The sequence below is a fragment of the Cydia pomonella genome, chromosome 5 (assembly GCF_033807575.1).
Source record: "Cydia pomonella isolate Wapato2018A chromosome 5, ilCydPomo1, whole genome shotgun sequence".
In the NCBI taxonomy this organism is placed as follows: Eukaryota; Metazoa; Arthropoda; class Insecta; order Lepidoptera; family Tortricidae; genus Cydia; species Cydia pomonella.
The window spans coordinates 2437454-2454737 of NC_084707.1; the positions used below are offsets into that span (position 1 = coordinate 2437454).

Genomic DNA, 17284 nt, shown 5'->3' on the forward strand with positions numbered 1-17284 from the left:
CAGGTTAGCATCGAGGGCACAGAACTATTCGGCATTCAGCCACGATTGAAAATTATTTTAAAATATTTTAAACGGCTGTTAATCCAATCAAATTATTTAATTTTAAACATAAACAAAAATATTAAATTATAAACGTCAGTATTTTAAAAGTAAAACTCATTTAAGGTATGCTACTTGGTTTCTATGAATAAGTCACATAATAATAATAAAAAAGCTATAACTCCCTAGGGAGTTATAGCTTTTATAGCCCTTTGTCCTTCAGTACACCTGCATGAAATAAGAACTTTTTCGAGCAAGTGTGATGAATATAGATATTTTTTGCGTTATGAATTGTTTTGAAAGTAAAAATAATTGAAGCACTCACTGTACTTAATCATTATGCTATTCACATAAATTAACTTAATAGATGTAATGATATAAGTATTTATGTGCCATTGTATTCCTTATTGTTATCATCACAATAGTTATGTAGTATCTGGTAATTAAGCACTAATTAGTCTTCCTAGTTCCTAGGTGAATAAGCAAGAAAGATGATGAGTCAGAAAAGTGGTTTCGCAAATTTTGCAGTTTGCTTTAAGTTAGATACAATTTTATTCATTAGGTACAACTTAACACCGGTAAGGAATACAATGGTACACCTTTTGACGACCGGTTTGGTCTAGTGAGTAGTTCAAATCCTTCAAATCCTGGTAAGGTTCCTGAGTCATGGGTGTTTTCTATGTATTTAAGTATTTATTAACATATATATATTATATATATCGTTGTCTAAGTACCCTCAACACAAGCCTTATTGAGCTTACTGTGGGACTTAGTCAATTTGTGTAATAATGTCCTATAATATTTATTTATTATTTATCATTATTTATTTATTATTACACGTTAACAGTCCACATACTACATATATGCATATAGTAGTAGTAGTAAAACACTTTATGGTACAAAAAGAAACATAAAACAAGAAAAAACACACATCATTCGTACAAAGGCGAACTTATCCCTTTCAGGGACCTCTTCCAGTTAACCTTTAAGCAATTGAGGAAGACTTGGAGAACGGTAGACATCAAAATTGTAGTAAACGGCATAGAAGAAAATATTTAATTTCCTAAAAGATAGGTAAACCACTTCAAAGTCAAAGTCAAAATATTTTTTATTCAAATAGGCCTAGCAACAAGCACTTTTAAATCGTCAAATTTTACAAATATCATCTTAATCTAAATATCAGAGCAATTTATTGATGCAGTTATTATTGTTCTAAAAAAACATTGAATTATTATAGATATGGTAAACTTAATAATAAGAATTTCACAAAAGGATCATCAAACATCAAAATTGTATAAAAATACTAGTCTTCACACACACACACTTCACATATCCTCGCACTTTCAAGCAAATTACTTCAATCATACGTCCATGCTCCACATTATGCGTCACTGAGAAAAAAACTCGGACACGCAGTCGAATTAGAACAATAACTTTCTGTATGCTGTTGTCTAACTAGCCAAAAATGTAATTATATAAGGATTAGCCCTATATTATCATGCAGTATTATTTATTTATTTATCGTATGGCGTTTACACACTGGTTTTTACAATAATGATTACATCAAATTAAAATTTACAGTTTTGCAGATATACACTCGCGTCCTTTGTCAGTTCTTTAAAATCTTCGACAGGTCCGTTGTATCTAGTGATGGGGCAATCAAAAACTATATGATGTATGGTCTGTTCCGGATCTCCACAGTCGCACGCCGCCGACTCGCTCCACCCCCATTTGTGCCAGAGGTACGCACAGTTGCCCACACCGGTTCTCAGACGGTTAAGCCTGCACCATATTTGGCGGCTTTCTTTAAACCCTTTGGGCCGCTCCTGTGTGCTGAGCTCAAAGAAGGGGTTTGCTGCATTTTTGTGCTGCTGGGCTTCCCAGTCCCTCATCCAAGCTTGACTGGCCTTCCATGTCGGGTCATGGGTATGAAAGGATTTCGCTGGCGCGTTTCGGGACTTCAGTCGGGTGTTTTTGAGGCTGTCCATGTCTTCGTGTATTGGCAGTAGAGTGTTATCGGACATTTTAGTGAATTCCCGTGCTAGGCATTTTTCTCTGCGGATATTCGGCGGTGCAATGTTGCTGAGGGCTGGTAACCAGTAAGTAGGCGTTGGCATGATGCAGCCCGATATTATCCTCATCGTGTGATTAAGCTCCACGTCCACCCTGGCCACGTGTGCACTGTTCATCCATACTGGTGCACAGTATTCCGCCGTCGAGTAGACGAGGGCCATAGCAGTGGTCTTTAGGCAGGCAGCGCTGGCACCCCATGACGTTCCTGTGAGCTTCTGAACTATATTGTTCCTAGTCTTCAGTTTTCCAGACAACTTGTCAAGGTGGTTTTTGTACGTCAAACTTCTGTCAAGGGTTACACCCAGATATTTTGGGCAGAAATTGTGACGCAAAACTGTACCTCTAAATCTCACTTTTAGCTCTCTGTTCGCTAACCTGTTGGACAGATGGAAACAACAGACCTCGGTTTTGCTGGCATTAGGACATAAGCGCCATTGCTTGAAATACTCGTCCATGGCCTCTAGGTCTCTCTCTAATATACCTTCTGTTGTTTCTATGCTTTTGTTCTGAGTTACTAGGGCCAGATCATCAGCATAGCCAAACTTGCGTGAGGTCGTAGCAGGCAAGTCGTGGATGTATAAGTTGAAGAGGAGCGGAGCGAGCACAGAACCCTGGGGCAGGCCGTTATTTAAAATTCTTACTTTACTAGATTGTTGGCCCAGATATACTTGAAACGGTCTATTTGTTAGAGCATCTTCTACCACTTTAAATATTCTTAAGCATGGAACAGTTTTCAACAGTTTATAGAGCAGACCCTGACGCCAAACTGTGTCGTAGGCGGCGTAGTATGAAGTTATACCAAAAATATACATTATTGAGTAAGATATGTAAAATCAAAGACAATTTCGTGCTTCGAATTTGACAGGTAAACGAGAGGGCGCTGTACAGCTCCATACATTTTGCGGTAACTCTGATTGTCAAAAGTTGACGTTTGACGCAAAACAGTTTGGATGTGAAACTAAGGGGCACGTTTTTTTTTAGACGTTACCTCTCTATTTCAGTAAATTCTCTTTGGTTATACTAATCTAATTGCGTAAGTACCAGATCTTATCTGCGTGACCCATATGTGGGGCACGGATGTGTTGAGATGGTTCAGCTGGACTGTGAACGTATTAATGCTAATTTTATTTTTACCGTGTGGCTTCTCAATTTAAATACTAAAACATTAATTGCAAAAATTAAAGTAAAATTATTTTGTCGTAGGAAATGAAAACATTACAATATTGCAAAATATAATTGAAGTATAATAAATAGTAAGTACCTAAACTAGTTAAGTTTATAAAAAATATAAATGTGTGGTATTAGGATTGACGTAGTGCATATTTGCACTGAAAACCCGTAATAATTATCTCAACTAGTAAGTATTAAAAATAAATAAAAATATGACTATAACCTACAGTTAACCTACAGATAGACTGCGCTAACATTCAGTTAAAAGTGTTAAAACTCCGACGAATCGATCAAATCCAATCAATCGTTAAAATGCTCAGATCTCATTATTAGCACGAGGGCTAAACAACTACTTTATTACTTCTTTATTAACGCTACGTTTAACCGGTAACGCGTGTTTTCCTCTTAGTAGCGAAAAATGCCTATGAACGGAGAACCCAGCGGGTACTAGCTCGCAGTGAATTCGCAGCTTTTTAGGGTTCCGTACCCAAAGGGTCAAACGGGACCCTATTACTGAGACTTCGCTGTCCGTCCGTCCGTCTGTCACCAGGCTGTATCTCATGAACCGTGATAGCTAGACAATTGAAATTTTCACAGATGATGTATTGCTGTTGCCGCTATAACAACAAATACTAAAAACAGAATAAAATAAATATTTCAGGGGGGCCCCCATACAACAAACATATTTTTTTGCCGTTATTATAAATAATGGTACGGAACCCTTCGTGCGCGAATCCGACTCGCACTTGCCCGGTTTTTTGTACGCATCTATGCAAATATCAAGAAGTCATGACACGAGATCATGCAGTATGTAACACGTAAAGGCCAAGGTCATTATTAAAACCCAGCTTATTCGATTATAATCTTTTTTACAGCTAAGTTAACTAAGTTTAGTTATTTTTAAACCACAATTACGTGATGTCTGAATGCTCGTCGAGTTTTTGTGAATATTTATATTGTATTAGAACATCCTGTTACATACGATAATGAACTCACTTGAGTAGATATATATTTATGACGACCAGTTTGGCCTAGTGGGTAATGACCCTGCCTACGAAGCCGATGGTTCCTGGTAAGGGCATTTGTTCGTGTGATGAGCATGGATATTTGTTCCCGAGTCATGGGTGTTTTCTATGTATTTAAGTATTTATAAATATTTATATATTATATATATTGTCTAAGTACTCTCAACAATTGAGCTTACTGTGGGACTTAGTCAATTTGCGTAAGTAATAATGTCCTATAATATTTATATTTATTTATCTCATTATTACCTAGCATCAAAGAGAATTTGAAATAGAGGTGTATTATCAAAGAAAACTTTGTAGCGACGTACGCCATCTAATAGATCAAAGGCCAAAGTGTTAGCAGCATCGTTTCGAGCGATGGCGTAACCTTTGGGTAGTGCCCTGTAAGATGGCACCACTTTTTGATATTTAACATATTGAACACATATCAGTGAAAGAATAGGATCAAAGTCAAATGGCGTTGTAAAAGTTTTAATTATGTATCGAAAGATGGAAGTAAATTAACGTCGCTACAAAGTTTTATTTAGCAATAGACCTCTATTTCAAATTCTCTTTGTTAGCATGTACCTACTACCTATTATTTCAACGTATCTAGTTCGGGTTCGTCCTGGTACGGGTATTAATTTGTTCCTGAATTATGGATGTTTTCTATGTATTATGTATCTATTATATACTTTCGTTAATAGCAAATAAACTCATAAATCTCATAATATATAAACAGGCCCTAAGGCAAGTGTACACGCTCGCTTATCACATATAAATAAATCATACGTTATCTCCAAAATGGAGTTAATTAGAATATCGGTTTCTTAGAGAAAGTTACTTAATTTAAGCTCAGGAATGCACCCTTGAAATTAACGAACTTAAAAAAAACACCGTGGTTATCGTCGTGTAGGACCCACAACACAAGCCTTATTGTGGGGCTAGGCCGATTTGTGTAAGATTGTCCCATATTATGTATTTATTATATTATCACCGATTTCGGGTTTCATGAAATATTAAGAAGTGGTTGTAGGTAATATTCCTTAATCATGAGCGTGGTATACCTACAGTTAGTGGTGGAGCGCTGGTGGCCTAGCGGTAAGAGCGTGCGACTTGCAATCTGGAGGTCGCGGGTTCAAATTCAAGCCCCGGCTCGTAGTCACGTCTGAAATAATCGACTCGATCGAAGTGCCACAAAAATATGTATACACGACTTTATGGCCCATATATTAGGACAGTGTGTACATATTTTTTGCACTTTGTCCGTATCGATATTTTCAGACGTGACCGTACCAATGAGTTTTTCGGAACTTATATACGAAATATCATTTGATATTTATTAGTCGCTTTTCGGTGAAGAAAAACATTGTCAGGAAACCGGATTAAAACCAATAAGGCCTAGTTTACCCTCTGGGTTGGAAGGTTAGATGGCAGTCGCTTTCGTAAAAACGAATGCCTACGCCAATTCTAGGGATTAGTTGCCAAGCGGACCCCAGGCTCCCATAGACCGTAGAAGAATGCCGGGACAACGCGAGGAAGATGATGACCTACAGTTAGTGTTGTGCCATTCTCGAGAACAATCTGTCTACATATGAGGAATGTTCTCGAGCGAGAACATTGACTGCTATTATATTGCACACAGCTGTAGCTAGTACCTACCACTTAACTCAGACTTCGTAAAAACTTGTATATATTAAAAATTAAGTCCGTTTGATCCAGGGTAAGCATTGAATGACTGTTATTAACTTTTCCGTACAAAAATTCCAAATTAAGCATAAATTCAGTCTCCTCGAACCGTCATCCTACGAAAAAACACCGTGCACGTTCAACAACCTCACGGACCGTTTTATTTGAGTGATATTTATAAGGTACCACAACAATAAAATCATTGTAACAACAGCGAGATTTTTAAATTTGTGTTCTTTTTTCGAACCGATAACAAGTTGAACCGCCATGATCGACCAAAAAGTTCCTTCAACGTTTTTTTGCTATAAGTCGGACCAAAGAATATAATACTCACTAGGAGAAGAACGCTAACTCCATACAAAAAAATGCCCCTTTCAAAAGTTCGTTTATACTAGTGGCGCTCTCTTTGTATCTCAGTACTAAAATTGACAACCGGTTTAGCCTGGCGGGTTTTGGTAGGTAGTGATCCAGTTCTAGCTAGTGGTTCTGGGTTCGAATCCCGGCGACGGAATTTCTTTTTGTATTTTTTCATTTTTTGTTTTTGTTGGGGTGAGGTTTTTAAATTAGTATCTATCAAATAAAAAAAATATTATGTTACATATTAATCAAAATCACAGGCATATTTTGTCCTAAGAGATAATGATATCTATATTTTAAAGTTTTTTCAATATAAAAGGTAACAATACAGTTTATTATCAAGTTATAAATATTTTTATTCCTATATATTAGGATCAAAAGAGCTTAATTCGTTCGAAAAACATACAATAGGCAGGAAAAAAGTCATTTTCTATACAAATTTATGTATCGGACGGGGCTTGTTGAACTAACTGTGACACTTCCATATAATATCTACATACCTATATGAATTTTATTCAATGAGACCACAGGTCGGTAATTTCGGTTCATTATTGATGAGGGTACCAAATAGTTAACCTATCCTGTGCGTGTGATTATCTCTTGATTTTTTTAAGGCGTTATTTATGTTTAGGTCGTCTATTTTTAGCGCATGTTTTAATTCCCAGATCACCGTCATAACAATAAATAGAAGTCATTAAAATCTTCATGATAAAAACAATTTTATATATATACATATACTATTTATTGCATTTAATATAGCTTTTTATATATCTAAAACATGATCTTTGGCACATCTGATTTTACTCCACAATTGCAATTAGTGTAACTTGTAATCATATCACATATATCAGCCCAAAAAACTAAAAATTACATGAATATATAACAGACAAAGTTGTTATTACATCTAGCCGACTGTCGGACACTTTCTGCTCCACAGCTCAATGCAGCGGTCTTGTTGATGGTCACCGAGAAACTACAACTAGTCGGAATTATGTGGCGGATCCGTGCCTTTTGATTTTGAGCCTTTTCAAGGAAATGATGGATTATTTTCTCACGTTCACCCTCTAAAACAAAACAGTCACATTTTAAACAATACTATAACCTATGTCCCTAATTACTAACCTTGCTAATAGCTACCAGAGTTCTAAATTGCCGGCTAAAACAATGTAAAATTTTACATCTATGATGAATTTTGATTGTAATTTTGGATGCGATAGGGCGTCCGTGGGACTTAAGAGGGTGGTAAGATTAAATTTATGTATTTGAATTTGGCAATAGTACACTTATTTTATTTATAGATTAAAATATTTCTTACCTTGAAATAATTGTTGTTTCTTAGTTTAGTACAATGGATTAAACTTTAACCGAGTCTGAGCGGAGATACTGTGCGGTGGATTTTTAATTTTAAAAATTAATCAATAAATCTATTTCAAGAACATAAATCGTTATTTAATCATTTTATATGAAAACTGATAGTTTTGAAAATGAAAATAGTCGATTACTTTGACAGCATTGACATTGCAGACTTTTGTCTATGTTCTAACCGGCCAGACCCAAGTGCAAGGCTTTATGGATATACCGATATGTGCCTCTGACCAAAGAGCATATAATCACTACGTTTTAAGAGACGGGACTTCCATACTAGCGAGTGGAATCCCTTTGTTTCGCAAATCATTACCAAAATGTACGACAAAGAACTGTCAAAGAACCATAGTACAAACATAAGCAATTTAAATAGTGTAGTACGCTACACGCTTGCGTTTCTTATCGATATCGATAAAATGGGGAGGGTTGAAATATATACTCTTGTCTACAAATTTTGTACTCGAAATCAAGTTAGGATCGAGTCCACATTTAAGTTGTATGTTATATAGTGGATAGTTCTATGAGTGGACTAATACGTGGTTGAGCTTAATGTGGACTCGATTTTTTTTAGAACACCTTGTTGTTCTTCACCGCTAGGAAGGATGAAAGTAGCACTTTTTTTCCCTACTAGGAGGGATCACTTTTTTCCTCTTTTTGCATACTTCTTAGGTTAAATTATTTAATTAAATTTATTTATTTATTTATTTGTACCATAATCATTTCCTCATAGGTGATGTGCAAAGCAGTATGTAAATTTATCACGTGGTAGCAAAAATATTTCGACCTTAGGGTGGTATTCCACCTATCCAATTTCTTGGTCCAATGTCATTGCGTCTCACTCTGTCATTAATCAAAATGTGAGACGCAATACACATTGGACAAAGAAATTGCATAGGTGGAATACCACCCATAGGCGTTAACACTTGAATCCCTCACTACGCCAGGATTCTATTTTAGAATACCTCGTTACACTCAGATTGTAATTACAAAATCCTTCACTAATTTTATTCTTAATTTTTTTTTATTAAAAGCACTATTTTCAAAATGATCTGCAGATACATGTTTCAATAAATGTAACTTTTCTATGGGAAGATGTATCAGGTCTTCGTTCCCAACAAATTTAACCCACTGCCTGCATCTGAAAACATACAGCCTTGGTTATGTACAGTTTATATTCCAAGTGTTTGCTAATGAGATGATCAACTGATTATTTAGCGCTAATATGCATCTATAAATCAAATTAGACATGTTAAATAATGACCATTAATGCATAGATGATAGATAATTTTCCACTGAAAATTTTCGACGAATTAATTTTGTGTCATATTGCATGCAAGTTCTCAGGAAATTTTACATATTTTATTTAATTACTTACACTGATATACAAATAAACATACAATTATCGATCGTTTTAGTACATTCCTAGTTCACAACTAAACATAATATAAATCAATTTTTCGATGTGTTTAAAGCCGGCTGCACCAAAATAAGGTCAAAAGTATCTAAAGCAACCTACGTACCGGTCTTTATCCAAGGGAAATTTCGCCATAAAATCCCTTTTTTTCGTGATTTTCTCGAGTGGCTCGCTTGCCACATATTTCACACTTAGTAAACCGTTTTCTCGGTGGCATTGTAACAAACTCGTTCTTTACTCTGATCACGGTTCACTATTTTCCATATTTTCACTAAATAATAAAGAAATTGCACGAAATACCCGAACAAAACATTGAAGCCTTCATAACAAACAAAACAATTATGCTGACAGTTGACTTGATGTAAACTTGACAGAATAAATAGCACTGACGTTTTATTTTTCTTCGTTGGCAAAGATTTGCGAAACAAGTTCCATACAAAACTTATTTTGTTCCTAGTTGCGTCAGCCTGCCTCTGACCTCCATAGATTTTATGAACATAGACAAAGACAAACTGAAATAGGTAATAATTTATATAAAATAATAATAATTTACATATGGTAGTGTGACATAAATCAAAATATTTGATAAAAATGTTTTTATTTGTTCCCAAAGTTGAATAGACAAAGTCAGATAGGAGCAATGTTGCTGTAGCAAAATATTTTTATATTAATAACTGGTATCTATTTCCAGAGCGTCAGACCACACATGCGCAATTATGAAGCGTCATATCTTTCTAAGGAAGTCGACAGGCCTTGAGTCGGACGGTCAAGATAAGAGCGGTTTCAGACTAGCGTATTTTTCTTCGCGCATTAATTAGCCCTGATGTCCTGAACACAGCCACTCGAGTACTAAACATATGCCTTAATAAATCAATTTATTTAGTCATCCTAATACACTGCAAAAAGGTAAAAGAAGGTCAGATGGCAATGGGTTCAGCAAATAACTTGGGATGCTTTAGGTAGTAATAAAATATGCTAGGTATCTTGCAATATTGTAAGATACTTATATGAAAAAACCGTGTGACATTGTCATACAGTCGAGGTGTACATTGAATGATGTTTATGTGTTTTACTTGTTACTACTATAGCACAAAAAATAATAAATAAACAGAAGGTCCGTTCCCGCCGTTCTTGAAAATACATACCTAAACTTGCCCGACTCACTAGGGTTGCTTCTGTATTCATTTCGAATTTTAAAAAGGAGTAGGTAATATAAGTTTACAGACATACATACATCGATTCGTTTATAAGTACATACATCTTATCATGTTTACATTCCTTAGAGACTGCATTTTGACGTACATGACAGTAGGTACCCACGTAGCGGCGGGGACGTCAAGTGAGCAACGCGCGCACAGCCCGACTAAGCTCTGCCCGAGAGTGCCCGAGAACGCCTGTAAATGTAACGCCTGTGTGCGTAAATGTCACGTCTGTGTGCGTGCCGCGAAAACGGCACTTTGTACTGAGCGAACTCTCTGCTCTGGCGCGCACCGCCGCTATTTACTTAGTGACTATAGTTAGTCATTCTACAGTCAGACCAAGCTAAGTTGGCAGCAATTTTGATAGCCCATGCCAGTGTAAGTGTTAGGTAAACGTGATAATTTCATAGATCTTTGACGTTTAGAATATCCCTTGCACTGTCTGGCCTATTACAATGGCTGTCAACTTATTTTTGTTTGACTTTGTTTGATTTAAAAACCCGATGAAATTTTTATTAAATTATTCAGTCATAGCCGGTAAAACAAGTTCGTCGGTGGAAAAAGGCGCGAATTTCATATTTTCTATGGGTCGATAATCATTCGCGCATAATTTTTTTTTAATATGCCGCTTTTTTCTACTGACGGAAATGGCTTGACAAACTTTATTATTACCTACTTATGTTAAAATACTATCTTTATATTTGAGCGTATGTTTAAGTTTCGTTTTTATGAATTGACTAAAAATAGTTAGAGGTGTTCCTTTCTTGTATAAATAATATGTTATTGCTAAAATTACCACTTTACTTCCCTACTTTATCCTTTTTCTGTATTTCAGCAAGGAACTTATTATCATTTCATTATTCGATCGCAAAGAGCGATTTCCGACTATCGTATTTTTCTGCAAGTACACGGTCGTTTCGGCGTTACGTTACGAGCACACACGCGCGCGCGTGTTACTTTTCCCTTTTGCTCTATACGAGCTTATACATGCGCATACGCATGCGCTCATAGATATATATCTAAGGACGGGTCTTAAGGGCACTAAGAATGGTGCTGGTTCAACGGTGTCACTTACGAATTCGAGCCAGTCGTGCAGCCTAACGCAATGTTACCAATCGCGCGCGTGATGCGAACTCATCAACCAATTGCGTTGTGGCATTAGACTGTACTGGCCCCATTCTTATTGTCCGTAAGGCCCGTCCTTAGACATACATGTATGTCAATGCGTGCGCTCGTATAAAACGCTAGTCTGAAACCGCCCTTTTTAAACAATGAGCCGATTCAAAAATTTTAGAAAATATCTGTGGTGCCAAAGGCCAAAATGTGAATACAAATCAAATATTTCTGTATCAAACACACTCACAAGATCTCAACTGACCTCGATTTGGTGTTTCCAGAGCAGACGCATCATGTGAAAACCAAGATCATCGTCGCTGACTTCACGCAGGGCGCAGAGATATACCCTCACATAGAGAAACAGCTCAAAGACCTAGACCTGGGGATCTTGGGTAAGATACTACATAGTTTTTAGGGTTTCGTAGTCGAGTAGGAATCCTTATATTTCACCATGTCCGTCTGTATGTCCGTCCGTCCTTAAATCAATCATGGCGACAAAATGGTAAAATAAAAAATTAAGACACCTCCCCTACAATTTTTTTTTTCGCTTTTATCTTATGATGTGGGGTGTCGTTGGATAGGTATTTCAAAATGAAGGGGTCTCCAAAACCCATTGATAAAGGATATGATCGAAAAATATTCGCTCCGATAGAACCCCCTCCCCCCTCCCAAAAAAATTATGGGAAAATCATGCAATTAAAGCTTAGTACTATGGCGCACACATACAAGCCGAGCGCGGTGCGTTTGTATAATGATAACCGATTTTCCCACTCTTTGTACTATGACACTGAGCATCGCCCGAAATGCTCTTGGCCGGTTTTTTAAGCTTTCATGTGTGTAGTGGTCAAAAGTAGGTTTCAAACTAGAGCAGAAAAAGTCGTTCTCGGAAACAATGCAAAAAGATGACTTAGGTCAGGATAGATATAGTCATACATAGATAAGAGGTCAAGGAACGTCTCGTACATTGCGAAAAGTGAAAGTTTCGAACCTAAAGTCATGAACCTATCAACCTATACAAGTATACATTGCCAAACCATAGCAATTAATGTTTAACTGCATATTGATCGTTATGATAATGATTTAAGAAGGTACCTAAACATATTAGCTCTATTGCAAGATTAGAAAGAACTCTACAAAAGTAAGCATATGTAACAAAATTTTAAAGACTGACTTACACTTTCCAAAAAAAATATAAAAAATAAACAAAATATAAAATAGAGTCTGTCAAGTAATTTCCGTCAGTAGTAAAAAGCGGGAAAATAAAAAAAAACGGACAAGTGCGAGTCGGACTCGCCCAACGAGGGTTCCGTCCTTTTTAGTATTTGTTGTTATACCGGGAACAGAAATACATCATCTGTGAAAATTTCAACTGTGATAGCTAGTATCACGGTTCATGAGATACAGCCTGGTGACAGACGGACGGACGGACGGACGGACAGCGGAGTCTTAGTAATAGATATAATAGATAATAGTATAGATACGGAACCCTAAAAAGGTAGGCCCGAAGGGTTATTGTTCCATAGAAAATTTGAATTTCGCGCCTTCTACTGATAAAGTTGTTTGATAGACTATAATACTTCTAGTATTTAATAATGAAATAATCTCAGAAGTTGAGTGTCTTCGAAATTTTGCCTTATTATTAATAGGTTTTATGGATTTATGTGGTCCGAAATAAACGATTTTATCAACTTAATACTTATTCAGCTTAAATTTCAGGAAGTATAAATGTTTTCTAAAAGTGCGCCTAAAACTTATTAAAAATGGGGTTTTCTCCATGCACGGAGTGGGCACTCTAAGCTTACTTCTCTATGTTTTTCTTCAACTTCAAATCACTTTATTGCCAAAGCAATAGCAATACAAACAATACATAAATTCTAGGTTAAGTACTAACTTATTGTCTAATCTAATTGGTGTTCTTAATTTTCTTTCCAGTAAACAACGTAGGCCTAAACTACGAATGTCCCGTCGAGCTGTGCTGCGCTCCTCCGTCGCGATCCTGGGACCTTATCGTCGTCAATGTAGGCGCAGCCACCATGCTCACCCGCGCCATGTTACCTTACATGGCGACCCGGGGGCGAGGAGCGGTCGTTAATATATCATCGTCGTCAGAGCTGCAGCCTATGCCGCTTATGGCTGTGTATGGAGCCACTAAGGTATCTTTCTCTCTTTTGCTCAATTCCCTGCGTGTTGCCTTACATGGCGACCCGGGGGCAAGGAGCGATTTTTAATGTCATCGTCGTCGGAGCTGCAGCCTACGCCGCCGCGTGTGTATGCGGCCCCTAAGGTCTGTCTCTCTCCCTCTTACTATATCTCTAGCTCAATCATACCAGCAAGGTCTGTCTGTCACAATGCCTGAAAACTCGCCTCTTTAACCAATGTGTCCTGCCCACCATGACCTACGGTGCCGAGACATGGACGCTCACTAAGGAGACTGTGCATAAAATTCGAGTGGCACAGAGAGCCATGGAGCGCGCCATGCTCGGCATCAAACTTCAAGACCGAGTGAGGAATGTCGAGATCCGACGTCGCACCAAGGTGCAAGACGTCGGACACGACATTACCAAATTAAAATGGAGCTGGGCGGGACATGTTGCCAGGCAGAGTGATGGCAGGTGGGCCAAAGTGCTAACGGAGTGGTAGCCGCTTTCAGACGAAAGGAGTGCCTGGCGTCCGTTGGCTCGTTGGGTGGACGACATTCGGAAGACTGCGGGTACCTTCTGGATGAGATTGGCTCGGGACCGGGATAAGTGGCGTACTAGAAGAGAGGCCTATGCTCAGCAGTGGGCGATAAAAGGCTGATGTGTTGAAGGTCTGTCTTTGTCTCCCTCGCTCTTGCTCAATCAGGGGCATTCCACGAAAATTCAAAGCGTTAAAACTGTTAAAAAGATGTTTATTATTTCTACAGGCGTACCTCCGTAGCTTCACGCACGCCATCCGCGAAGAATACGCCCCGAAAGGCATCTACGTGCAGCACGTCGCGCCATTCTTCGTGTCCACCAAGATGAATGCGTTCTCCGCCACCGTGATGGCCGGCGGGCCGTTAGTACCTACCCCTGAAGCATACGCGAGATATGCTGTAGCTATGCTGGGAAGAGTACAGGATACTACGGGGTATTGGGTTCATGGAGTTCAGGTTAGTATGATTAAAACTGGTTAGAAAGACCATTAACATGTGTCCACAAAGATGAACGCTGGGTACGATTTTATAATTTTATTTTTTAATTTTTATAATTTTGTAATTTTTATTTACTAACACATGTAATGCAAATCAATAATTTGTTTGTTTTGTTTTTTGGAGTAAGCGCAGTTATCCCGCGTTGGACTTATACCAAATAACCTTATTGTGTTGCAGGCTTTCTTTACCCAGCTGGCTCCAGTCTGGTTCCGCACGAAGGTCGCCTGGCACCTCAACCAGGGATTTCGACAAGAATATTTACGAAGCCAGAAGGTGCAATAGTCTAGAACACAAATGTCTTCGTGCGAAATTCGACCTTCTTTCAATTAAATACGGTTTACAGTTCAATATCATCGGTATATTGCCCTTCCTCATCTGTAGCATATGATTTATGATTCCTCAAATTTTCGGATATTTAGCATTGCAACTTCGTTTCTAATTTAATTAAGTTACCGCTAAATTCTGTTTTAAAGTTGTGAACTAATAGGTATAGAAGAAATTCATAGTTTTGTACAAATATAGTATAACTAATAATATAAGACGGCCATATGTGATGTTAATTTTAAATATATATTTTTTAAGCATCGCCGTTTTCATTTTTTGAAGTGAAACCTTACCTTTATGGTTTACCCATCATACAGCACGAATTACCGAACCTGAAGCAGCGTGCCGACAAAATATACAGAGATCGTCTTAGAAACCGTGTTGGATTCCTATTATTTGAAGGTTTTCTTAACGAAGTATAGGTAATGCGTACTTTTAGATAGTTAGATAGATAGATGCGTACTTTTTGACGACCAGTCTGGCCTAGTGGGTAGTGACCCTGCCTATGAAACCGATGGTCCTGGGTTCAAATCCTGGTAAGGGCATTTATTCGTGTGATGAGCATGGATATTTGTGCCTGAGTCATGGGTTTTTTCTATGTATTTAAGTATTTATATTTATATATATTATATATATCGTTGTCTAAGTACCCTCAATACAAGCCTTATTGAGCTTACTGTGGGACTTAGTCAATTTGTGTAATAATGTCCTATAATATTTATTTATTTATATTTATTTATAATATTTAGATAGTGACTGAGACTTTTTACATTTTAATTTTCTATCCCCTTACTGCATGTAATAAAAAAATATTTGTTGAAATATGAACTGTAATAGCTGTATATAAGAGTTGAATATCACATCTGCCATATATGGCTTCGTAGGCGGTAAAGGGTTAATACAAACAATAAAACCGATGTTTATAACATGTATATCGTTAAGATAGAAAATTAAATATAAGAATATGACAACCATACGTCAATTGCAAAATTTAAACACGACGAAGGAATACAAAGAAATGAATTGTTAATAAATACTCACTTTATTAATATAATCAAGTACTTGCATATCAATTGCGTCACTTAAGTACAAGAAAGACACTCGAACAATAATCACAATACATAATAAAGTATATGGCCACATTCAATAAATTAATGTATTATTCGATGTTAACACTGTAAACATAGATTTATGAAAATTAGATTGCTTTTATATCAAATCATATATATGCACCGACAATAGAGAATATTACGCAAAACTCTGCGTAGGCGCCACTACCACAATTCATTACAGGGGGCGTCCATTAATCGCGTCATACGTTTTTGGCTTGTTTTAGACCCCCCCCCCCTTCCCCCATGGTGATCTTTGGTGATATTTTCAGGACCCCCCCCCCCCCCATCCAATATGACGTGTATTTTTTTCGATAACTAAAGAACAGTTTTCTAACAAATGGACCTAAGTACACGTGAAGGATAATAAGGGCGGAAAACTATTATTTTTATTTTATTGACTATAATACAGTATAGCACAGATGAAAAAAAAAATACACGTGATACGTGTCCATACCCCCCGACCCCTGTGGTGATCATTGGTGATTTTTTGCTGACCCCCTCCCCCCCCCTATACAATATGACGCGATTAATGGACGCCCCCACAATCTGAGGATCTACAGCGCAACAAGAAAATCTTCTAACCTCTTCTAACCTAACGATGAAGAGGCAGATAACTTAATTTCGATTTTCGCGTTTCCCGGTAGGCCCTTTCTAAACAAACGACGTCATATTTTGTTATCTGTGAAAACTTGTCAAAAAACAGTTTTAGGCACAGTATGTATAAGTCACTCTATGGTTTACGAAAGGTGCTAGTGCTGCACTCTGGCGGCAGAACATTGCAGTAATACTCCCTATTATACTGTTTTATATCCCAGATACTATATAACAGTTTGTTTGATCAATTTACTAACATATGGACGCTAAGAACGAAGAATTTAGTACATAAACCCTTCATATCGTATCTCTGTCGAACTCGCATAGTTATATTCCTGTACCGCTCGCACAGTGGCATTGACAGCTGTAATTATGAGGACAGCAATATAATTACGCGCATGCTATAGAGAAGGGACCGGCGAGTCAATGTACGAAATTCCTCGTACTTAGTGTCCTTACTTTACCCATTCGTATCGTCCTGTGTTCGTATCCCAACTAATAAGGGCAAACGAATAGTCAGTACAGAATCTGGGTTATAAAAATATTATGGCTAAATAATGAAAAACAAACAAATTTGTGTAGTTTCGAAGCAAAAAGTCCCACTTTGTCGCTTGCCATAAGGACGCTTCGACAGGATATTCTTGTAAAGA

At 37.4% G+C, this 17284-nt stretch overlaps 1 protein-coding gene and 2 long non-coding RNA genes across 3 annotated transcripts in view; 1 reads left to right on the forward strand and 2 right to left on the reverse strand.

Annotated features, from left to right (window-relative positions):
* The window catches only part of LOC133518427 (inactive hydroxysteroid dehydrogenase-like protein 1), a 31951-nt gene extending 16763 nt beyond the window's left edge, over positions 1–15188 (forward strand). The window contains exons 3-6 of the mRNA XM_061852111.1: positions 11711–11821; positions 13362–13582; positions 14335–14562; positions 14782–15188. Of these exons, the coding sequence (XP_061708095.1) occupies positions 11711–11821; positions 13362–13582; positions 14335–14562; positions 14782–14886 (665 nt within the window). The 3' untranslated portion in view covers positions 14887–15188. The remainder of the gene's footprint in view (positions 1–11710; positions 11822–13361; positions 13583–14334; positions 14563–14781) is intronic.
* The window catches only part of LOC133518436 (uncharacterized), a 107971-nt gene that overhangs the window by 6499 nt on the left and 84188 nt on the right, over positions 1–17284 (reverse strand). The gene's annotated exons all lie outside the window — the stretch shown is intronic.
* Positions 6294–8271, reverse strand: LOC133518435 (uncharacterized). The gene is made up of 3 exons (XR_009799479.1): positions 7651–8271; positions 7238–7399; positions 6294–6548 (listed from the first exon to the last, which is right to left on the reverse strand). It is a non-coding gene; the product is annotated as an uncharacterized LOC133518435 (long non-coding RNA).